Raw genomic sequence first — 25,108 nt, 5'->3', positions numbered from 1 at the left:
TTGTGCCATTCTTTATGTTGATTTAAAAATAACAACCCCCCTCATGTTTGATCATGCCAGATATGGTGGGTAATAGATATCAGAATTTATCACAAAATAAAGTTTGTACAAAATCATATTTCTAGAAAAACCTACATACTAAAAAGGACAATTTGTAAAAGGCAAAGCAGTATTAAATAGAGCTTGTTTGTATTTTATGATAATGTGGATTAATAAGGAGAGGGAAAAAAAATTCTCAATTTAAGAGACTTTTGTTGGAGCTTTTAAGACAAAAACGCCTGTATTGTTAAATTATTGCCATGAAAACAGTGCATGTTTGTAGTTGATTTAAAATGTTACAAGCCGAGCTGTAGTTTACTAAAACTGAAAATAAATTTAATCATTAAACATGTTCCTAATAGCAACACAAAGCACATCAATGAATCTCTGTCTTTGCAGTGAGGGTAGTCTGTAATGTATGTTAGTGTTAGAGTGCAGTGAAAAATCGACACCAATTAAAAAATAATACAAATAGATTATGACAATAGAGAGGCCTTCTAAAAATGAATGTGTGGTAGCCGTACCCCTCCACCAAAAAAAAAAAATAAATAAAGTGGCCAAAAGACAAATGTTAGGAAAAACAGTCATCAAGCTTAGAATAAGTTTGTTAAACATGTGATGGTTTCTTTAACTCTGATTAAATAAAACCATTAGCTGAATCCACTTAAGTTATTGAATGGTACTGAACAATGGACTTAATATTAACTAATCAAATCAATTTTACTTATAAGTGCTTTTCATGTAGAAAGCAATACAAGTCCTTTACATTATAGAAACAATTAATGCATAGTAAAATAAAACAGGCCTTCATGCACACACACATATATATATATATATACAGTATATAACATTGCAATTTTAAAAACACCCACCTCATTATATCTGTTTCACACACAATCGCACATGCATGCACACACACTGTCACGGTTGCAGCGTGGATGTTGTGAGGACCCGAGTGCTGGCAGATGAGGCAGGAGGCAGATGGGTGCAGGAGTTAAAGTTTAATTTACAAGTACTAACCTTACAAAAACAAAACTGGGTAAACATGACAGAAACAAAGCACAAAAACAAAGCCCATATACACTTTCCCCACCCTGCCCACCTCACCCAATTTGAACTGAAGTCGCTAGTTACTGTCTCCTAACTAAATGTAGATGCAAATGTTAAAAGAAATAAATAAATAAATCTGGCTTGATGGTTGATGCTGTGAAGATTTAATATCCTGGGGATCCATTTACACTAGAAGCCAGACCGCCCATGACCACAGAGGGCTCCACCAAATGGACCACCCAGACTAGGTCAGGAGTCCATACCACAGCTGTAGGGCTGTGGTGCAGGGCCCCCAGCCACCCAGACAAGGGTGATCACCATGGCAACAACCCTATAGTCGGAGCAGGCAAACCCACTGGTTTGAAGGATCTCCATGAGAAAAACATGGGAATTGAAAGTAAAAATAAGATAAAATAAACCTAAAAACACTAAGAACAGATAAGACTGACAAGAATAAAGATACAGTTATAGGAGTTAATAAATAAAATAAGACTAAACATAAATAAACCCGAATCAGTTAAAAGCTAAGCTAAAAAGGTAGGTCTTTAGCCTCTTCTTAAAATCATCAACAGTCTCTCTGGCCCTGAGGTTCTCTGGCAGGTTGTTGCGCAGTCATGGGACATAATGATGGAAAAAGGCCATAAGAAGCTAATAGACTATGTGTACCTCTTCATACTGTTACAGAGAAAACTAGATAAAATCAAACAAAAGTAATAAACACCACATTATTGTATTTGTCTGATTACAACTAGACTTCTCAAATACACGTAAAATGTAAACATGTTAAAGTTGGACTAATGATGCAGACAATAAAATTCTTTATCATTAGTTCTGATCCTAATTGGGAACATCCCCGAATCCCAAAAATTGCAAAAATGAATCCAGCAGGATTGACACAGATGGACAGAAAACTATTCCCTCCTTACACCTATATCCAATTCATTATCACCCCATTACATAGCATGGCTGTCTTTGGGCTGTGGGAGGAAATTGGTGGACTTAGAAAACTAACAAAAGGCACAGAGATGACATGAAAGCACAATAAAAGGCCGCAGCCAGCCAGCAGGCTTCAACCCAAAACCTCCCTGCTGTGAGACAACTGGTGCACCACAGTGCCTCATGAAATAAAATGTTCTGCAATGTCTTTCTTTCACCCATTCACACACACACACACACCTAAGGCAGTAAAATAATGGTTACATCTGAATGTGGATATTGTAAGGATCAAACCCCCAGCCCTACAACTGGTGAACAACCTGCTCTTTAAATCCATGAATCACAGAGATCCAATATAGCAAAAACAAAATTAATTTTCATGGCCGCCGTCTCCCTGAAATAGAAATGCAAGTGTTTGCTTTGTAGCATTTAAATGGAGTAATAAAGCTATCAAAAATCAATAATGCATTCTAAAGGAATGAAGGGGGGGTATATAAAGTACATGATCTAAGAGAACAACAATCTATTTCTTCAAAAGGTCAGTCAGCTATAAACCCAGCTCAAACAGCACCACCCTCTCATTCCTCCTCGACACTACAGTCACTCATATTTTCCCAATAACTCAGGGAATTATCACCCAGAAGCCATGAAAAAGCATTTTAGACCTTTTCTCCATCGAAGTAATCACTTCATTAGTGACACAAAGATGAGTTTGCGCTATTATATGGATCCCGAGGGTGTAATGAAATTTGACTCCGTAGCAGGGTAACAATAATAAAAAGGAGAAGTTGACTAAGAATCAATATGATATATGCTGCATCTGTTTGTCGGTTTCTTTTTCAACATATCAGAGTTATAATAAAGCTTTAGATTGATTAGAAAAATTGTAATAACAGAAATGTATGTTTTTTATTTTTTCTCCCAACAACTTTTAACTAAAGGGATCAACATGCCTTACTGAGAAAAAGATTATATTTCACTTTTCCATTCTAGCAAACACTGCTGATTCACATCTTGTGAGGATATTGCAAGACTGACTGGCATCAGTGGTTTGAATTTCAAGTCCTACTGGAACATAATGTTCTGTGGAAATCTTCAGCCTGCACCTAAATAATTGTTTTTCTACATTTGGTGTAATGTTTCAAGCACAGAGTTTAAGGTGCAGTGCTAAATTATCCATCCATGCCCACTCAGTGCATACAGCCTATCAACACATGAACTTGTTTTGACAGACATTTCAAATTCAATCTGATATTGCACCCTCTGCTGTTATAAAAACTGGTGGCCACTCTGATGAGTACTACACACATATGCGGCAAACTTGCCTGTTTTTGGAAAAAGGAGTCAAGCTGCCACCAATAATAATAATAATAATAATAATATTAATAATAATATTAATAATAGTAACTAGAAGCACTCAGAGAGCCCAGACCTCCACCAAGCCATAGGATCACTCACCTGAGAAAAACCCCAACAGCCCACCCAGTAGCCCCTATATTTTGAACCTTCTGGATCACCAGAACCAGAATATCAACATGATCTGAGTCAAAGAATGTTGGATGTCAGGAGTCTGCTGATCCTGCTGTAGCCACAACAAGTCACACACAGCTCTACAAGCTGCTCTTGTTCTCCTGTGTTGAACAGAGATAAACATATAAATGTTGCTTCATTTTACTGGACATTCATCAAACAGCTGTGGCATCATGCAGCAGCATCTACATTGTCTCCAAATTTAGAGCGGTATTGTGTGCAATCCATGCATGTGCTGTGCCAAAGTAGTGTGACTTCATTAATTATTTACATCTCCCTACATGTGAAATCAGATGGAACAATGCAGTCATGCTCAGGATGAATGCAGCACTCATTCAGAGCTAAATATGTTATGTTCATCAAAAGTCCAAATGTTATTTCCACTTGAAAAAGTTTTTTTTTCTTCTTTTTTTTACCCCTGCAGTGTATGAAGTGGGTTATAACAGAGTTTTGCTGCAGCAATAATATTTGCAGTGGTGGCACTACCGAAAGTATAAACTTGAGTCATAAAAAGGTGGCAGGAGATGATTCGCATGATAAAGGAATAATCAATAGCACAACAGAGTGTAATATGGAGAGGTATCTAACATTGGATTTGGTGATAGTTGTGTGAGGCTGTGTGTCGCTAAAGGGTCAGTGGGCGAAAGCGTATATGAAGGTCACAGATAGGATGGTGCAGGTTTTTTGAGTACTGGCTGGTCGGACGGAGGGTAAACGAGAATACAGATGACAAATTAATAGTGTTAGTGGTTGCTTGTGAACACATCATATTTTCATTTAACAAAAAGCACTATAGCTTCACCATGCCATCACTGTAAAAAGAAACCATTTAATTATCTTTGCTATTTTACGCCAAGAATTTTGTCAATATTTGCAAAAGGTGCATTCCAGTTGTATAAAAAACAATAAAAATAAAATTATATACTGTTCAGACTACTCCAATTTTCCCCTTAGAAGCAACTGCTGACAGATAAAATGACACCTTTACTTATTCCCACAATCTGGGAGATGGTCAATTTTGCAACAAGAAACTAGGACTGACAATAAACACATTCAATTTAACAAAAAGTGAGCACATACCAACAGAATTCAATCCACTTAATTTTTCACACACAGCTGAACACATCTAAATCTACAAAGGTTACAAACAGACACTTTTGTGCAAATTGTGGCTAGCATGTTTGATTTCTCAGTGTATTTAGCCCTCTGCGTCTATAATTCTAACATACGTAGCAGCTAATACAGTTAGAGTCTAGGTCTTTGCTTCCATGTCTGCTCACCTAATGATATTAGGGTTGATTCTATAGTTTGATCCAACTATCAATGTCAATCATGTTAGCACTGCTCAAAGCAGTGAGCCCTGGAGGGGTACTGGCATTGAAGGGAGGGGGACATAGAGAAGAGAGAGGCTGGCAGCCTTCTAATGCAATAGAGCTGCCAGATCGGAGAGCTTTCTATTACATTAATTTGCCCCTTTATAATTCTATCTCATCTCCTCATATGACTTAGCCTAAAAACCCAATTAAAGTCTCATTTATGCGATAACCTCAATTGGAGATGGTGACATGAAGGCATCCAGACAGTCATAGTATCTTGTTACCGCCTACAGACTATTTAGTTTCTTCTCGAGCCACAGAGCACAGCATAATTGGAAAGGACAGTGCGGCATGCAGCATTTGATAAGAGCTACAGTTTGCACATTTGGTAAGCAAGTGGATGAAACAAGAGCTGCATCTTGGGACTTGGGCTGTAAACAGATGCAGGGGAAGGTGCTGCAGAGATTATTTCATTGACTTTGGACAATACAGTAACCTGTAGTCCAGTATGTGAGTTGAAATAATAATTGATGTGCGACATCATTAGGCAAACTAATTAAGTCAAATTGACTCATGTCAGTCAGATTTTTCTTGCTGATATTGATTTCATTAGCTTTGGGATTTCCCGTTGGCAAGTATTTGACAAACTCTGCAAAAAGATGACAGATTCAATTGCTTGGATCAATGGAAGCACAACTTTATCCTTTATAAATCGGTTATAGAGTTGAAGGGCAAATATTTTATCACTCAAAATTACTCAAGTATTTCTGTCCAACTGGATGCAAGGCATCTTGAGGCTGTCATGTCTTAAAACATCAGTTTTTAAGAACTTGCATATGCCATACTTCTGGGGTTGTCCCACAACTTTGCTCAACTTTCTAGTTGACTTAAGTGCCCATGTTTTAAACTTTGCTAATCCTTTATAGTTTTCTCATTGGCCAAGATGCCTCCTAAAGCCCTTTATGGCGTGTTTAGATGCAACGGTCCAGCTGCATCAAAACTGCTAATTTGCATTCCCTTTTCTAAAATATCACATTTCTACAATAAAAAACTGTGAAAGAGCAAGCTCTATCAAAGCAACACTACTTTAATTCTACTGCAAACATTGGGCATCATTAACCAACCATTACGAACAAATTTGTTCTTAAATCCTACAACGAACATTTTACGAAAATTGTGGCATTCACCAAAATCTTTGTATCTTGGATTTTTTTCTTAGCTGAAAACAAATCCTACGGACACTTAAGAGTACTCTTACAAACATCTGGAAGGTGACACTTTGGGGGACGAAAAAAAAAAAAAAAAATCAGCATTCATTTTTTTTTTTTTTTTTTTTTTTTCTGGTTTTCTGTTCCTTAAAATACAATAAAACCACATCTTATTTTTTTTCCCCCACCTGCCATAGCAGGTGGAAATTAGCTTTACAAACCACAGAAGGTACAGTAGGCTTTGTAATGAAGTTTTATTCTAGAGCACATATGTCAAACTGGTCCAGCAAAGGGCCGTGTGGCTGCAGGTTTTTGTTCCAACCAAGCAGCAGCACACCAGATTTGACTGATTCAATCAACTGATCTCAGTCTTCAGACAGCTGATTGGTCAAACTGTGTGCTCTTGGCTGGCTGGAACAAAAACCTGCAGCCACACGGCCCTTTGCTGGACCAGTTTGACATGCCTGTTCTAGAGTGTACCACTTTCTCCTTTAGCCACCAGCACCATGTGGATGTGCATCTTAACACACTCGTGGGACCAGATTGCAGTAATTCCTGATCCATTTGTATATAAAACTATTTGTATATTATTTGTAGCTCACCATGTGATTATTTCTGATCAAGTAAAAGCTTTAAAAATTGGGAAAATCAGGCTTCATTGCACTTATTTATTTATTTTTTGTATTAATCATTTTGTCATTCTTTTTGCTATTTTTATTTATTTATTTATCTATTTTGTAAGTCTGTAAGTCAGGACCTTTTATGGGCCTTTTTTGGGCATTCAAAAAACTTCTCGAGTACAGCTTAAGAACAAATTTAAGGAGATTTGAGAGATGACATTGCTGAATGAGGTCCAATGCTCTTCAGCATCTCTATGACACAGGGATTTGTAAGAAGAAGTACAAACTAATCAACACTACATGCAGGTGCAGAGAAAAATTCTTTATACCTTTTGTGGGTCTTTGTGCAAAAATGTAGGGACAATGTAAACCGAAAGGGCCAAATAATGTTTTTTTTTTTTTTTTTTTGTATTCATAGACAGACAGCCTGAAAGACCTTAGAAATAATGTGGCAAAATATAAAAAGGAAAATATAAAAAGCGTCTGCTGTTCTCATTTTCCAATGACTTACCAGAATATATTTTTATTGAGGATACTGTATCATTATTGCCAATACTTTTATAGCCACTAATCTACTTGTAGATGAATCTAGGAGTTATTCATAAGAAAGTTCTGGGGGGGGGGGGGGGGGATCAAGGTTTCCCCCAACGGCCGGTTCTGTCTCTACATCTAAAAGTAGGGCACCTGTGGGATTATGTTTGCATCATAAACATAAAACCGCAGGAAATGCATAACTTTGCTGAGTCAGCTTTGTAAAAATCGTTCTGAGATAAATCCTGGACCTTTATGATAGCATATTCTTTTGTATAATGCACTATAAATTCTCTTGTTATCTAAAAATGTTACACAAATAGACTTGCTTTTCAAGAAGTAATAGGATGTTGAAATCATAGACTTTACAGATTTTTAAAGAAAAGACAAAAAAATGTGACTTTAAAACAGGAACATGATTAAGATCTTTGGAATATCATTGTCTTATTAAATTCAGATAGACTTTAAAACATATGAAATATGTTTTTAGATAAATGTACAACTTTAAACAAAATGACTTGCTACAGAATTTTGGCCACATCCTAACAGATCTTCAGCAGCCACATTATACGGTGTGGATTATATTCAAGTTCATTTTTGAGACGCTGTCTGAGGAATGAATTTAAGCCAGAGTTATAGTTATATAAGTGATGTCACAAACTTAGAATTTTAAATCCTTTGCCCCAAAAAATCAGTGAGAAAAAGAGTCAGCAAAGTCCATTGTGGCTCAGCTAATCCAATAGTCTTCTATTTACACTAAGACTGAAATAGTAGCCATTAACCGTCTCTCAAATGACCATGGACCTTTACCAGTTTTACAATTTTTACTTTTTTTTTTTATCTGGGTAAAGTCCCATGGAGGTTGAGTCTTTGAACCATTTAATAGCTGATAAAACTAAATTGGTCAAAGTAGTTTGTTTGTGTAGAGTGGACCGCAGCTTGTCGTGCGGCACATTAGGTATTGACAGATGGAAGAGAGGCCATGGGATACTGTGGGGAACCAGTGATTAATTGCCGGGTCTCGGACATTTTAAGGGGCATAAGCTGAGAGGACCAGGATGTAAGGGACAGATGGACAGAAACTCAACCAAAACTTTGAGCCTAGGGAAATAAAATTAAAGTAATCAAAATTGTTTTACTCATTCATTTATTTAGTTCAGAAGTAACCTTGATGCTGTATAGACCTTTAAGTCTAACTGTATAACAGATATGAACACAGGGCTGTCTAGATTCTTGTAGAAAACATGAAAAGTAGGACAGGGTCATGTAATGACCGGACAAGGATGGTGACAGAAAGTAGTTTAATTTATTATTATAATAATTTTTGCTATTATTTTTATTATTAGCGCAAAAAGAGTCAGAAAGGTGTCAGTAACCTTGGAGTATTGATAGAGTCAGATCTGGCTTTGTGCCACATCAAAGCTGTCACTAAGAAAGCTTTTTAATAACTTGGATGGATGGATGGATGGATGGATGGATGGATGGATGGATGGATGGAGGGCATTTTTGCCTATTTTTTAAGTTGCGTTGGCTGCTTTATATAGGCTAGTGGCTGCTATGCTGCGTGAGTGTAACAACGTGCCCATAGGAATGTTTAGCAACAACAAAACCAGGATTTTTCCTCATCTTTCCATCCAGTCATTTGCCTCCTGAAGCAACGTTTCTGTGAGGGTTTAGAAGCCTTGTTGCTCTGGTCTGTTGCCTCCACTATCGGTGAAAACTCCAACAGAAACGGCAGGTAAACTTTCCACTACCACACCAACGTCAGGAGGCAGAGGAGAAGTGATTCCTCCTGGGTAAAACTGCAGCTAGGTTAACTCCCTTAACTTTACCAAGCAGTGGTGAAGCAGACACGAGACTCAGCTGGAACTAGAAGAGCTGTTTAGTGCTGCAAACAGGCAGTTTCTCAAAGCTAACTTCCTCTGCTCCGACATCCCCCCTCCCCTTCCCACTGCTCTGGCTCCTGCGCCTTCTCCATCTCGACCATTCTTAAAGAAGCCACACTGTTCTTTTAACACAGCGCATGTCTCTGCGCATTGAAACATAACTCCCTCAAACAAAACTTCAACTTTTATTTCAGCTTAATGAACAATTTAGAAAATATTATATTTTCTCTAAACGTTTTGTCGAATTTTGTATTGTGAGAAGATAAAGCAGCTATTCTTTATTGTAATTCAGCTGCCCCATTTAATTGTGTTCCTGTGTAAGAAAGAAGTTTTTCCTGCTTTGAGCACATAGTTGACTCACTGCTGAACACCACTCCTTCCTGAGCAGTTGTGTGTGCTTGGTGCTCAGTAAATTTGTTTTCCCCTCTTTCCTTTTATTCATTGTTCTAAAGGCTCATTTTCACCCACCGAGACAGTGACAAGCAAAGCAAGGAGGGGAAATGATCTAATGCAGTCAGCAGAAGCACATAAGTACACACATTTTACCGTATATAATCACTTACCCCAATTGTTGATTGAGCATTCCACATGGCAACTCCCAGAGGGGCTGTGTGGGCAACAAGGCCATCAGTCTCCCCCTAATGATCGTCCTACCTCACAACTCCTTTTTAGTTTTATGTGCCACATCCAGCTAACTGTGACATTTGTGTGCAGGCGATCACACTCCCTAAATCCTTCTCCCTGCTGCTCGTAGTTTTGCAGAGTTGCCCCATTTCACCTGCCATTGCTTCTGGCTATGACTTTATTCTGCCCAGGCTCCCTCAACCCAAGCTGGTAATGCATTACACCCCAGATCAATTGATAGATTGGCCCTGTCTGAGCTGCCGTAACTAAATCAGCTGCTCCTGATGATTCAGCACCGGCCAGGGAGCCGGGCCTGCTGTCACCAATCAAAGATCACCAGCAGTTGAGACAGGTATGGACATTCTGCTGTCACTTGAACCTAATTTATTGCCAGCTACCACATTGATTAACCTTGTGCTGTGGTTCAAGCTTCGTATAAAAATTTGTGCATCGGGTCAGAGGGGGGTTCATATGAAGACAGAAGAGAAAACATAAAGGCAACTGGATGTAAACTTTGGAAAAAAATAAAATAAAATAAGAGGAGTTTGACCATAGACAAACTAAGCAACTCTGTCAGAATCTCTGCTAATAATTGTTTGTGACAAACATGAAGGAAACATCTGTCTTCTACAGAATATCTATATATAGATAGACAAACTTAACCCTAGAACCTGCTGCATTTATTCATATATACAGTGCTATCAGCCTCCTGTCATTTTCTGTTGGGAAATGTTACAAGAAGTTACAACAGAAGCAAAATGTTTCACCTTTGTTATTCAATCTGTGTGCAATGCACAGTTCATACATCGTTATTGTTCTAATTACTACTATATTTTGATGTAGTACTTATGAAATAGCCACCTACAACGAAATGTTGCTAACAAAGCTAACAGGCTGATTAGTTTCAGCGGAACTACAACTGCAGTAATGAGCAAATCTTGGTGCCTGAATTCTGCAGACTGCCATCTGAGTTTGTGTTTTATCCTTTTTCCCCATCTGTTGTCATTTCACAACTTCTGTTTTCACTTATTTTTTCATTTAAAATCCAGCCCTTTAGTAACCCCAGGTCCATGTGGTTTCCTTGCTCAACTCACTCCCCACAACCTCACCTGTATTCCATTTCGTCATTATCTGCCTCGTAAATAAGCCTGTTGTTCCATTTCCCTTCGCCCTCTGCCAAATTATCTAGTGTGTTTTACCAGCTGGCCTTGAGTGACCTACCCATTCTGGATTCTGTCTCTTGCTGATCTCTGTCTTCCTCCTGGCTTTGCCCATCACACATCCTCATATCTATTCCTGCCTACATTCAATTCATGAATGTGAAAACTCTTAAAATTGTTATCAATATTTCCCTATTGTGAACGTCAGTCCTGAGTCTTTGACCTGTATGTCATCAACACATTGTATGTGACATCTAAATACCTCAGGGGATGATTTCCTAATTAGATGAATAAACAAAATTTTCTAAATTGCTACATTTACATTGTGCTTTGCAGTGATTAAAAGCATCACTGTTCTAATTACACTAGAGTAATAAGATCTTTAGTTAAGTTAATGCACACTAAGGATTTCCATATATTCCTGTTTTTCAAACAAAGGCTTGGTTTTCCAATCCCCAACATTGCATTTTATTCGCAGGCATGGTAACAATATCTTTTACATTCACTCTAGACTGTTGATATAACGTCACTCGGGATGGTGAGCTGAGAAAAGAAACCATTTTGTTCGTTCTGTCTCTATGATTTACTCTGTGTTCTTAGCGTGGACAGCCAGAGGCTGTCAACAATTCAGCTGTAGCCTCTGAAACACAACTCATGGGCCTAATGAACCAAGGCACAATTACTTTAGCAAAAAGCTGCCATGACATTAGAGAGGAAAGAGTATGCGAGTGTTCAGAAGCCCTCACAATTTTAGATTTGCTTTGGTTAACTGTATATTTTAATGAAAGCTCTATAAAAGCATTTGTTTGCTTTTTTTCCCCTCAAATGTTCTGGAGACCTAAACTTACAATTTCCCAGCAACTAAGTATTTATTCTACGGCACTTAGACAGATGGAAATTGAAATAGACTGGCAACTCTTCAGAAACTTTTGATCTAAGTCGCAATGCTCTGGTCTGACAAGTGCAGTCCCAACCAATCACATTAGTGGTTTGTTCATAACAGCAGAGGAACAAGAATTTAAATTGTTCAATCCCAGATTCAGCAGCATGAACTTGTTTTTGTCCCTCCCTTCCAGACTGGAAATAGTTTAGATAGCTTATGTGCAGTCCCCACCCCCACCCCAGATCATATCACGGAGGCTTTTGTCACAAACACAGTACAGCAGAAACTAATGTATTTCAAATAATTCCAAATTGAAAAGTAGTAGAAGTACACATTCCGATGAATTCACATGAATAATATGTAGCTTTGTAATATTACTATTCTCTAGTGGATTAAAATCTGATGAATTATAATGTAATAACAGCCATTATTTATTAACTTCCCACTGTTTCTAGCCCCAGAAAATACATTATATGGGGTATACTATAGGTATTTTTCCCAACAGGAGTACTGGGGGGGATAACAGAAAATGAATTTCCAGTTACATACAGGTATGCTGGACTAGTCCACAGTTTAAGCAGGCTGCAAAGGTCTTTAATTAAAAAAAAATGCAACGTCTTCAATGACTTCATTATAATATGCTGCTTTCATGTTATGAAAGTTGTTTTGTAAGTTTTGAAAAACTTACAAACTTCACAAATGCTCTGGTTTCCTACTCGTTCGCACAGCTGGTCTGAAGGGCCACTTGAAATCAGAACCTACACTCAACTAATGGTAAACAAAACTACCAACTGGTGAAAAGAAAGGCCAGAATACTGTTGGTCTTTCATCAGGTATTAGTTGTAAAACTAATGTATGAACATCTCCCAAATTTCTTCCAACATAAAGAGCAATGAGGACTGTGAGTCCCACTTTAGTAAAACACAGTAATAAACAATAATCAACCAGTAGGGTTCCACTAGAAACTAGAACATTTTTGAAGAAGTTTTGATGGGTGCTAATGCAGCTACTTTCCACTGAGATATATCTGTTGGCTAAGACATGAAGCATGGGGGCAGCCATGATGGAAAATGTCTGAAAGAGGCAGGTGCTGTGTAACTGGCTGGTATAATGACAGAGCCGACCCTAATGAGTGTGAAGGAGGGGCTGCAGACAGACACTGACATGTAGACACACCTACAGTATGATGTATAGAGTGAGTGTTTGTGTGTGTGTGTGAGTGAGTGAGTGAGTGAGTGAGAGAGAGAGAGAGAGAGAGAGAGAGAGAGAGAGAGAGAGAGAGAGAGAGAGAGAATGATATGAAGAAGCGTGCTGACATGTGCGTCTGTATATAGACACTTATTGGCAGCACTGAATCCCTGACATTAGTTATAAACCAATAAAAACTGTGGATTGTTCATTTAAGTGTTCATGACACAATTGACATTTTTTGCCATGTTGGACTGTGGTGCTTCTCACTGAATGAGGAAGGAGGCAGAAGTGACATCAGCAAGAGAACACCTGCCGGTCTTGTTGACAGGAAGGCCATCATTTTTGTAGCAGACAATTTCTACGTTTTTATTTTTTTTAATCAGTTTTATTCGAACATTTATGCCTTGGCATTGTATTGCAGGTTGAGTTGTGATGACCGGTGATACAGCACCGTTTGGAATTTTCTGCTTCACCTTGTCCTCTGTTGGCATGTTCACACACAGACCAAGCTAGCACCTACAAGACTAGCTAATAGTAGGCTCTTTTAAAAACCAGAACAGCCATGATTCTACAACTATTAAAACGGCTACTGGTGGTAATTTTGACCGTTACATTAAAAACTTTTAGTAATTCTCTTTGTAAGTTTAAACCAGCATGTCTCAGTCAGAAGTTATTTGTGAATTTATTTATTTTGTATTTATTTATAGATTTGCAATAGTATAGATAATAGATGTAATAGTAATAGATGATTGTCCCAATCAAGTTCAAGTTCCCTCCTGATGCTGCTTATACGCGTACAGCTCTTTACAACACTTTTTTGAGTATTGTTTTTTACTGGTTCCTTCCCTCGCTTTTTTAAGGCGATTAATAATGTTGCATGTGATTATAAAAACTGTTTCAGGGTAGTAATCCTCAAAACCAGTGTTGTTTACAATTAAAACCCTGTAGATCGGCATAATTCACTCATCATGTATTGACTTGAATTGTGATTATCAACAGAGCATTATCCTGGAAATAAACATCTATTCTCAACACGTCAAATAGCTAACATCCCCAAACACCTCGCCTCACACTGTCTCATCTCGTGTTACCTTTAAACCTGCTTGTAGCACTCTGAGGATGAAAATGCCATAAGGAATCACTAAGAGTAACCGAGGGGTACGGAAATTAGCAGTATACTGTTTTTGCTCTGGACCAGGACATGGACATGTAAAGTTGGAGAGCTACAAGTCATTCACTTCAAGTTTATTTATAGTCCAATTTCACAAATGTGTCTCAGAAGGCTTTCTACTCTTCGTAACATAAATGACCTCTGTCCTTAAACGCCTACAATCAGTAAAAACCCACAAAACCCTACAAGGACAGGAGGAGCACCAAAGGACAGACCTCCAGGTAAGCAACAGCTACAAGAAAAAAAGACTTTAGAGAAAAGTGTGGTGTTGTAGGAAATCAGGAAAAATGAGAATCAGCTTGTTTTTAGTGTTGTCCCAAAAACAAATCCAGCTGCAATTAGCAAATAATTAAAGAATAATTAGAAGGAACTTACATTATTCATGTACTCGCTCAACAAGTCTTGAAGGGCCTGTCGAACTGCGTTGCACTCAGCCACAATGCGTTCACGGCGGTCGTCACGTGTGCACGAAGAGTCAGCCATTAGTGCAGCTCCACTGATGATGCTTTCTAATCGCTCCTCCAGAGAGGGCCGGAAACGAGCCTCGCTGAATGTCAGAGGGTCCAAGATGATCTTGTTCTGAAAGAGAAGAAGATGAGCAGAAGGTCAGGACAGTAATGTGGACCAGATGGGCTAAAGCAAGACCAGTGGAGGACCAAACTGAGGAACTGTATGTTGTGATGAGCTGCAATTCAATTTTCATTTTTACTGGCATAGGAAAAGTGTGTCAAGTGTTTTCTGAGAGCAAACCTGCAGTAAAAGGCAGCAGCATTGGCTTGGAGGGAATAATCTGTCAAAACAGATCTAATGCAGTATTATGTATGGACCTCACATGAAAAGATGCTAGGAGCTTGCTCACCAGCCAGTGTACTAATTGAAATGACTAAAGACTTGTCTGGGAGTAGAGCATGCCCCAAAAAATGAATAAAAAGGAAAGTAAACAAAAATAAAGAAACTTATTGTGTCACCAATTTATTTCTGCTATTTGCAGAGATGGACAAACTTCAGAAATCAGTATTTATATTATTATTATTATTATTATTTTAATAAATGAAATGTGTAAACATGTGATCATAGTCACCTAGTTTGTTACAATGTTTTTTATTATTAACATCAAATGACCAGACCTGTAACCAATAAGTCTTTAATGCGTAACCTGCAACCATGTGTAATTTTCTAACTCAGATCATGCCTTTGTGACATCTAAAACTCGCCATTTATACTAAATCTAACCGGAGGAATAAAATAGAAATGTAAGGAATCATGAATAGAAAGGGTAGTGGAAAAGTAAAAGGACTAAAAAGGGTTACATAGGATTAAACTCTCATTTGACAACCAGCAGGTTAATTAAGGAACTGTGAAAAGCAAACATCATCCCTCTGTAGCATTAACACAAATTATGGAGCAAAAAATTATATAGCTTATATTAGGGTTGTGCTAAATATTGACTTTTATGTTGCATTGCAATAAAATTACAGTTAATCTAATTGTAAAGACTTGACTATTTTTATTCAGTTTGGACAGGTTCTTCTGGCCAATCATGCAGCAGACATAGACGCTAATGAAGCTAACCGGGAGGGGACAGGTTTAGCATGTGTTAGGTTACCACTTCTTTGAAGACTTTCCAGATGTTACTCTGGTAATTAAAGAAATGAGTGAACCTGCTGCCAAGGACAGCCAAACTGTTGCTGCACATGAAAGCAAACCTGTGCTATCCTCACAATCCAGCAACAATGTTAACAAAAAGGGACACACAACATCAGTTGTGTGGAAATGGTTTGAACTTCGGTAGATTAAGTCTGAAAAATAGCCTGCGTTCTGTGGTTACGAAGATGGGAAACACAAACAACCAAATTCATCAATTAAAGCTACCACCCATTTGAACCTACAGAGAGAATGAGAAAGTGTGATGCTCTAGCACCAGCCTCGTCTTCATCTGCTCCTACAGATGACAGCGTTGGTGGCGATGTACAGTATTAAAACAAGTCCATAGTGTCATTCTTTGCTGACATTGATTTTATTCAATCCTAATAAATATTTTGTTGTTTAACAACTGTTTGTTTAATGAGGAAACACTATATACTGTAATATTCATATCGACCAACATGAAAAAAACAAAGCTGAGCTAATTCTAAGGTCATCTGTTTAAAATCCAACTGTGTATTTGTTGATCAATAAAATTCCACAACATGGCATTTACGGTGTCTCTTCCTCTTTCTGGCCTAGTTTCTTCACCAGAATCTGCTACAACTCTGTAATTTATCAGTTTTTATTGTCAAACAGTGAATTATGTGTTATGTACCAATGTAGGTAATACATCCTCCATCATAAGATTAGGTTGGCATAGTGCCCCATCAGCCTTTTTACATGTGTATCTAATAGACACTTTGAATTCCTGCTACTTCTATTTCTATCTAACTTTTATAACTTTAAAGTATTAAAAATTACTATATACGTATAATTAGAATACAAAATACTAACACTGGACATTGGCACATTGGTAGAAACTCAAGTATTACTTTAGGATTTTTACATTATTTTACTAAAATGCTCTTTTAAAAAAAAAGTAATACTGAACCCCTGAAACAATGACAATCAGTTATAATCACTAAAGGACAAAACCAAGAGTTCTTAAAGAAGGTCAAACACAGGGCAACTTTAGAGATGATAAATTTAAGGTGATACTTCACCAAAAGCTGCTTTGGTCATAAACTTGCTAGACCTGCAGGGCTGTCTGCTGAGGTTGTAAACAGAAGAAAGAAAAACAAAAGTGACCCTTTTTATAACTCCTCAATTTTATTCTTTCATTACATTTTAATGGAAAACTACAGGGATTACCTCATCTGAGACTGTAAAGTGAAAACTGCAGTGATAAAATGATTCATCACTTTCATATTGTCTTATTTTCTTTTTTGTTTCATTCACAGAGATGGCGATAGGCACATAATATTGACTTAATAGCAACTATAGTTTATTTTTAACATCTTAAACACTTAACACTGTTTAATCCGAAGCTTATTTAGCTTTTCAAAGCCGCAGTATTATTACAGTATCTCCTGTATCTCATCTAAGCTTGACACAATCTGAACTTTTAGCAGTAACTGATGGGAAAAGCCTTAAGATGCAGCTCCACGGCTTACATGATGAGTTTGGAAAGTGTTGGGAACAGCTAAGAGCAAAGGTGATGTGCTTGGCCTCTGTGTGGCAATGTAGTCCTTGGGTATGGTGACACTCTCAAATGATGCATAATAACCTCTAAGGTAAAAGTAGAGCAAGCACAAACCAGTTTTCATCTGTGGGATGCATGATAGTGTGTTATATACAAGGTTGGGAAGTTAAACACTTAAATATATGGTAGAGGAATTGAGCTTGGGGATACAGAATAGAAAAAGAGGGAAAAAAAAATTTTAATACTTTATTTTGATCTCTTTTTGATGTAAACATTTGGCTCTTTCATTCAGCCTAATAATAATAATAACAATAATAATAATAACAATAATAATAATAATAATAATAATAATAATAATAATAATAATAATAATACAATTTATTTAAAAGTGCCTTTCAAGACCCTCAGACACTTTACAATAAAAAATAAAACAAAAAATAAAAACATGCAACATACATTAAGACAAAATAAAGAAAACAAAATTTTTGTTAAAATACAAGTAAAAATAAGCAGAACATGTAAGTTTGGAGTAAGGGTGTTGAATTGAATAATGTCTACGATGCAGATGTGGACAATTACGCATCGATGCAGCAACAAAACAATCTATTATAATAATGTAATGTTTATATTCTGCCACTGCTTGCAGGTGTGGCATGATCTAGCCTGCTGCCAACAGCTCAGCAGATAAATAAGTCTCCCAAGAAAAACCCGTGGATGTATCCGTTTTTTTAAACCTTTACATAGGAAAACTATAAAAATAAGCAGACAACATTGCACATCAAATGTATAAAAAACAATAAGTTAGCTTAAGGCTAATGTGTATGAAAAATACCATTGGCAGGCTAGCGGTTGGCATGCACAAATGGACTAAAGGTAATACAGCAACTTTGTCCACCAACAAATAATTACATCAACAATAGTCTGTGTTCAGTAACAAACTGACAAGAATACTTACAGGCAAATGTTTTCTGGCCATAAAGGAGATCAAAAACATCTTAACTTTCATATTCTGTCTAAACGGACTACGGAAAAACTGAAGGGAATACCCACACTGCTTCACCGCAAGAAACTTTGCCACTAGAGGGCTGCTTAACGCCACAGTATAATAATGGCAATGGAACAATAAAGTTAAATAATGACGTTGAATATAACAAGACTGTTTACATGTTTATGATGCTTGTCAATATCAGGACATTCAGATTGAAATGATTATAAATAGAGCTCATAATTATCTGCTTGAATTCACTCAAAGAAAATTAAGGATGGCACACAGTGATGCATCATGATGCATCGTTAAATCGAATCGAAGATAAAAGTAATCCAATAGAATCGTGAGAACAGTGGTGATGCACAGCCTTAGTTTTGAGTCTGGATTTGAAGATGGCAAGAGTGTCAGAGTTTGGAAGTTGGAAGAGAGTTCCAGAGCCGTGGAGCAGAGAGAAGGGTGTAGTCTATTGATGTTCTGTAGTAATGTTATTGATGTGAGACTGGAATGGGAATGTACTATCGAGGATGACACACAGACTCTTAACCTGAGGCGAATGGGAAACTGAGGAGCTGTCAACGGTCAGGGAGAAACTGTCTGCTTTGAAAAGTATGGATTTTGTTCAGAAAGAAGAATTTCTGTGTTCACTGTTTAGTTTCAGGAAGTTTAGGTAAGCCAAGTTTGTATTCTAGATAAACAGAGGAGATGGACAAGGGTAGGAGTGAGGAGTTTGGTTTGAAGGAGAGCTAGAACTGAGTGTCTTTCACGAAACAGTTAAAATTAATGTTAAAAGTGTGGAAAATATAGCCAAGAGGTAAGAGGTAAGTGATTAAAAGATGGGGACATAGTACAGAGCCCTGGGGAACACCTGTAGTGACTGGGGAGGGGGTCAGAGTGGAATGATTTTATCTGTACAAACTGTGTGCGGCCTGAGAGATAAGTGTAACCAATTAAGTGTGAGTAATGCCAATGAAGGAGAGTCTACTAAGAAGTCTACAAGGGGTGAGATATGGTGTCAAAGACCACACTTAAATGAAGGAAGATGCGAATGGAGAGTAAACCGGAGTCAGTTGTGATGAGGAGGTCATTGGTGACGTCTATGAAGACAGTTTCTATGCTATGGCTTCCAGAAGCCAAACTGGAAGGACTCATAGAGGCTACTTGAGACAAATCTAACGGAAGTTGAGTGGGAACTATTCTTTCAACAACTTTGGAGATGAATGGTAAATTTCAGATGTGGTGGAGGTTATTAAAGCTGTTTATCAGAACCAGATTTTTTCAGGAGTGTCAGCTGTCTTGAATAGTTATGCAACAATACCAGTTGTGAGGGACAAGTGAATCATGGTGGTTATAAAGGGAAGCAGAAAAAAAAGAGGCAAGATTTGACCAAGGGTGTAGGAAGGGGATTAAGATGACACGTGGTGGGTTTGGATTTACGGATGAGGTCAGAGATTTTGGAATCATTGGGGAGTTGAAAGCCAGATAAGGGTTAGAAAAAAAAAACAAAAACAAAAAAAACAAACAAACAAACAAAAAAAAAAACAGCATTATGGATTTACAGGTGTCAGTTGAGTACAGCTGGAAGGGGGATAGAGAGTTGGGTGGCTGCAGAATTTTTTTAAAGCTGTGAGAACAGTATTTTGATGTTTCCTTTATTTAAAAAGATTAGACAAGAGTGGTGATTTTATTTTATTTTAGTAATTAAGTCATTCTATTGTAATTTATGGGTTCTGAATATTTTGTCTTTATTGACCCACTCAAGTAAACACTTTACTCCTGATAAACTAAAACGCATAACCATCAAAATTAATTATTTTCCTTGATACAGCTCAACACAAGAAGCCTGAATAAGCATCATGATGATTTAGTATCCCTGTTAGCCAGTTTAGGTCACGGATTTGATGTAATAGGGTGTAGTGAAACCTGGATTAATGAAAGAACATATTTAGACACTTCCCTCCTAGATGGATATGTATTGTATAATACAAATAGATCTAATAGACCAGGCGGAGGTGTGTGTTTATATATAAGTTTACTACACTTTGTTACTGTCCGTGATGAACTACTTGGGCATGATGGGCATTCAGACTCTTTATTTATAGAGATAAATTAAATTAATGGAAAAAATATTATTGTAGGGGTGATTTATCACCCCCCTGATTCAAATTTAAAGATGTTCATGAATAGATTAGGAATTTTTAAATTTGTTAAACAGAACAAATAAAAACTGTTTTATTTTGGGTGATTTCAATATCAATTTAGCCAAAGAAGACAGCGTAAAAAATGATTTCTTAAAACACCCTTCGCTCCTCATGTTTCTTTCCTACTATTAATAAATATACAATAGAAACAGAATATAGTAAATCAATCACTGATAATATCATCATAAATAATCACAACTTGTGTTTTGACTCAGGTGTAATTCTATCTGATATTACAGATCATTTCCCTATTGTACTCTTCATTGACCTTGGTAAAAAGATCAATGAGCTACCTTCCAAAACTAAAGTGAACATACTTACAGAAAAAAATCTAATAAAATTATATGGAAACTTTAGAGAAAAAACATGGGATTGTGTTTACAGATGTAAAACCCCAGATGGGGCATACAATGCTCTCATCACTGAAATAACTGATAGTATAAATCTCTGTATACCTGAGAAGACCAGTAAAAAAATCTGTAGGTGAGGAGAAAACATGGCTAACATGGGGGATATTAAAATCAATTAAAAAGAAAAATACACTATATAAACATTATATTAAAAACCCAACTAATAACAACAAAGAGAAATATATAAAATATCTTAATAAGTTAACACATGTCATAAAAATAAGCGTCAATACTATACCAATCTTACAAAGGCTTCTCGTGGCCATCAAAAGCAATGTTGGAAGGTGCTAAATGAGGTACTCAGCTGGGGGAAAAAAAACAAATGTGCTTCCTGACACCAAAATTAAGCAAAATGTAAATAAAAAATTTTGTAAGAATGGGCTAACAGATCATTTTGATAATTATTTTAACTCTATAGATCATATTTCCAAAAGTATAAGTCCACCAAGGGGAGCTACTTACCACCAATACCTTAAAAATAATTTTGTAAATATTTTTTTCCTTTTACCAACAAATAAAACAGAGGTTAGTAAAATTATTATGAATATGAAAAGCTCCCACACAGCAGGTGTTGATGGACTATGTAGTAAAATGATCAAAGTCATTGTAAATGAAATAGTGGATCCACTTGTTTATACTATAAATCTATCACTAGTTATTGGGGTGGTACCAAAAATTGCAAAAATCATTCCTATATTTAAATCTGGTGACAAAAATAATATGCAAAATTATTGACCAATCTCTATATTACCAACTCTCTCAAAAGTACTAGAGAAAATAGTCCACTCCAGACTTAGTGATTATTTAAATAGATTGAACATACTCTACCCATCACAATATGGCTTTAGGAAAAAGAATACAACCTGTATGGCTATTCTTGATCTCATTGAAAAAATTATTGATGCTATTGATAAGGGAGCATATGCTATTGTATCTTTCTTGATCTATCAAAAGCATTTGATACCATTGATTTTAATATTCTTCTAGGCAACCTGCAACATTATGGTGTCAGGGGCACAGCACTTAGTTGGTTCAGAAGTAATATGTATGAAAGGGAGCATGATGTTCATATAGAAAATAGTCTTTCACAATGTAAAACTATAAATTAGGGAGTCCCTCAGGGATCAATACTAGGACAACTTCTTTTCATTTTATATGTAAATGATTTTGTGAATTCACTTAACATCTTCCATAAACTTCTTTTTGGAGATGATACTAATCTACTTCTATCACACAAAAACTTAGAACATCTCAAATATGTTTTAAATGAAGAGTTGATAAAAGTGGATACCTGGTATAAATGTAATAAATTAGCATTGAACATAATCAAAACAAATTTTGTAATATTTCGATCAAAAAGAAACCATAAAAATATTGATGATAGACAGATTATGATAAATATTACAGAAGAAAGTGATATGTGTTATATCATGGGCCAGGTACAATGCTCCCTCGGATCCTCTTGTCCATAGGTATAGACTTCTGAAACTGACTGAGTGCAATATCTTTCATAATGCTTGTATTATGTATGATGTAGTATTTAAGCTTAATGACAGACTCTGTCATCTCATACCAATTAATTTACCTACTCATCAACATAATACAAGAGGAAAACAACTCTTAAAAGGAAAGAAAAGTAAACTGAAATGTAGAAGTTTTAGTGTAACATGCAAAGGTCCTCAAATTTGGAATGAATTAGATAGTACTATAAAAGAGACAATCTCTCTCCATCTTTAAAAATAAATTAAAACAATACTTTTAGTAACAAATAATTTTAAATAAAATTTGGCTGGTATATTAAATGAATAAAATATGTTAATACAAATTACCATGAATGATATGGAACATAGCTCTTATGATTGCATTCAATGCAAATGAAGTCTGATGTGTAAAAACTTGGAAACCATATCTTCTTAAATATAGAATTCTAGGTAGTTTTGTAGACTTACTTTAGATTGATGGAATTGATTAGATTGGATGAATATGTTATTGTGCTTTTATTGGGACCCCATTTATAAGCCAACTATGGCTTCTGGGGTGTCCCATTTTACAAGGCCTATTTTGTGATACTTGTAAATTGTTTTATACTGTTGTCTTGTCTTTGTAAATAAAGTGTGTGAAGTTGTCGACCTTTGGTATACCTCTGAACTCTGGACAATAAATCCAAAGGGCAGCTTAGGAGTAGGAAACAGACTGTCTTTTCACTGAAGCGAGGGAATTGAAAATGCTGTTTAAGCTGGGTACACGCATAAAGATTATCGGGCCGTTTTTGTCTGGATTTCCCCCATTCCCGACCAAGGATGGCAAACACCTGATTATCTTAAGTCATATAAGATCTTATAAAAGTATAATTTAGTTTGAGGTGTGTGAAAAGCGAATTCGTCCCCATAATTGGTTCTGATACGGGTCATGGCTGACAATGGGAAGTATTGAACATGTTCAATATTTACGACCAAAAATCTTCACGTGTGGAAAGCTGACGACTCCTGAGTTGTGACTGTGTGGACTGTGACATGGAACGGGATCCAGAGCAGCTGACTGGGGAGCAAGAATGGATATAAAGTCTGTGTTCACGCCGTCTCCAGTATGGTTTTTTTTTTTTTTTTTTTCATTTCTGGATTTTTCTGTCAATAATAGTCGCAAGACCACCATCATTACTTCATTATGTATGTCCTCTGACATGCAGGGTGGTGCGTTTTCTGGTTTTTGCCATGGTTCTTTGTTTTTTCGGTTGTTACCATCTATCTTCTTAGTTTTTTTTCGATCACGTTTTGGCTCGGAGGACTATATTCTACATCAGCTGCAGGATAGAATTGTTATGTATGTGTTGTTCTGTGCTGAGATTATCGGAGCACACCACACACAGTACGATCAGACTGTTTAATGCCTGATTTTTTATCTTCAACAGATTAAAAATCTATTCAGATTTAGAAAATCCTTATGTGTGTACCAGCCCTTAAACCATTATTGTAATGTGCTACAAATTCATCAAGGTTGGAAAGATAATCTGCGAATGGAAAATTGTCAATTTTGGAGCAGAGTAACTATACCAATGTCCTTAATGGCCTGAAAAGATTTAATGTACAGCTAAGGATAAGTGAGGTTGATAACACTACAAAGAAAATCTAAGACAAAGTCAAACTTTGTGTAGAAACACCCATGTGAAAGCTGCTAGACTAAATTACAAAAGAAAAAAAAAATGAAGTGTCCCTTGTCCTCACTTATCTGGAAATAGGTTTGATTTTAACAAATACATAGGAAATCACAGCTTTAGGAGGGGGTAGAAATGACTCAATACACTGAGGATTTCAATGTGAAAAGATGTAAAGAAGAACAAGAACATGAAGGGAAACTAAAAATATTCCCAGTAGACTCAAGTGAATTGTTATTCCACACTGGGTGTCAGGTTGCAATTATCACTGAGAGTTGGGAATAGTCAAAGGAGAATGAGTAGAAAATGTAGGTCTGACAAAGACTGGGAGGATTTTAAGGTAATTGGCATTGGCTGAAGTCATCATCCAAGAGGATCACAAACCTGACTGATACTGCCAGTTCCCTGAATCATTTTCTGAGACTGTTGTCATAGAAATTCATTAGCAGTTGCCATGTTGTTACCCCTTTGCTTTAGAGGCCAAAACAACCACGCACTTCTGAAAAAAAAACTTGGTGAATGCGCACAGTAATGAGTTTCAAAAATTGTACAGCAAAGTGCAACTAAAACATCACTGTAAATATATCCATTTTTTTAGACAACAGAGTCTCAAAATTATTTTTACCCTGTTAGATCATTCAATGAAAAGCATAATGCATATACCACTGGTTCTTTAACTGGGGACGGGCATACATGACAAGGGGGTGCATGGGATTGGGAAAATGTAGCAGACAAACTAATGTTTTGACAACTCAGGCTCTTGGAAACATTTTGGTCCACACTCCAGACCACTTGGTGGCAGTGATGCACCAAATTGTTTTTGCCAACTGCCAAAAAAACATCATGAAGAAGATGGGGGGGGAGGTTTAATTAACAGCCAGGTTTAATTTTCCAAAGGAGGGGTATGTTAGAAAAAGTTTGAGAATGACTGGCATATACATATACATTCCTTTTCATTTAACTGAACATAAAGTTATGTCAACAAACTTAATAAAAAGATACAGAATCCCAGAGTTTTATGTATGGGTTGTTTGCACTGATCAGTTA

At 36.7% G+C, this 25,108-nt stretch overlaps 1 protein-coding gene across 2 annotated transcripts in view; it reads right to left on the bottom strand.

Moving 5' to 3' along the window:
- ctnna2 (catenin (cadherin-associated protein), alpha 2) overlaps positions 1-25,108 on the bottom strand; it is a 316,827-nt gene that overhangs the window by 205,547 nt on the left and 86,172 nt on the right. For both annotated transcript variants that reach the window (XM_041982887.1, XM_041982885.1), the window contains exon 7: positions 14,521-14,724. In XM_041982887.1, the coding sequence (XP_041838821.1) occupies positions 14,521-14,724 (204 nt within the window). The remainder of the gene's footprint in view (positions 1-14,520; positions 14,725-25,108) is intronic.

The sequence above is a fragment of the Melanotaenia boesemani genome, chromosome 4, assembly GCF_017639745.1.
Source record: "Melanotaenia boesemani isolate fMelBoe1 chromosome 4, fMelBoe1.pri, whole genome shotgun sequence".
Taxonomy (NCBI): domain Eukaryota; kingdom Metazoa; phylum Chordata; class Actinopteri; order Atheriniformes; family Melanotaeniidae; genus Melanotaenia; species Melanotaenia boesemani.
Note: the sequence above shows the minus strand (reverse complement) of the source record. Positions and strands in the feature narration are given on the sequence as shown.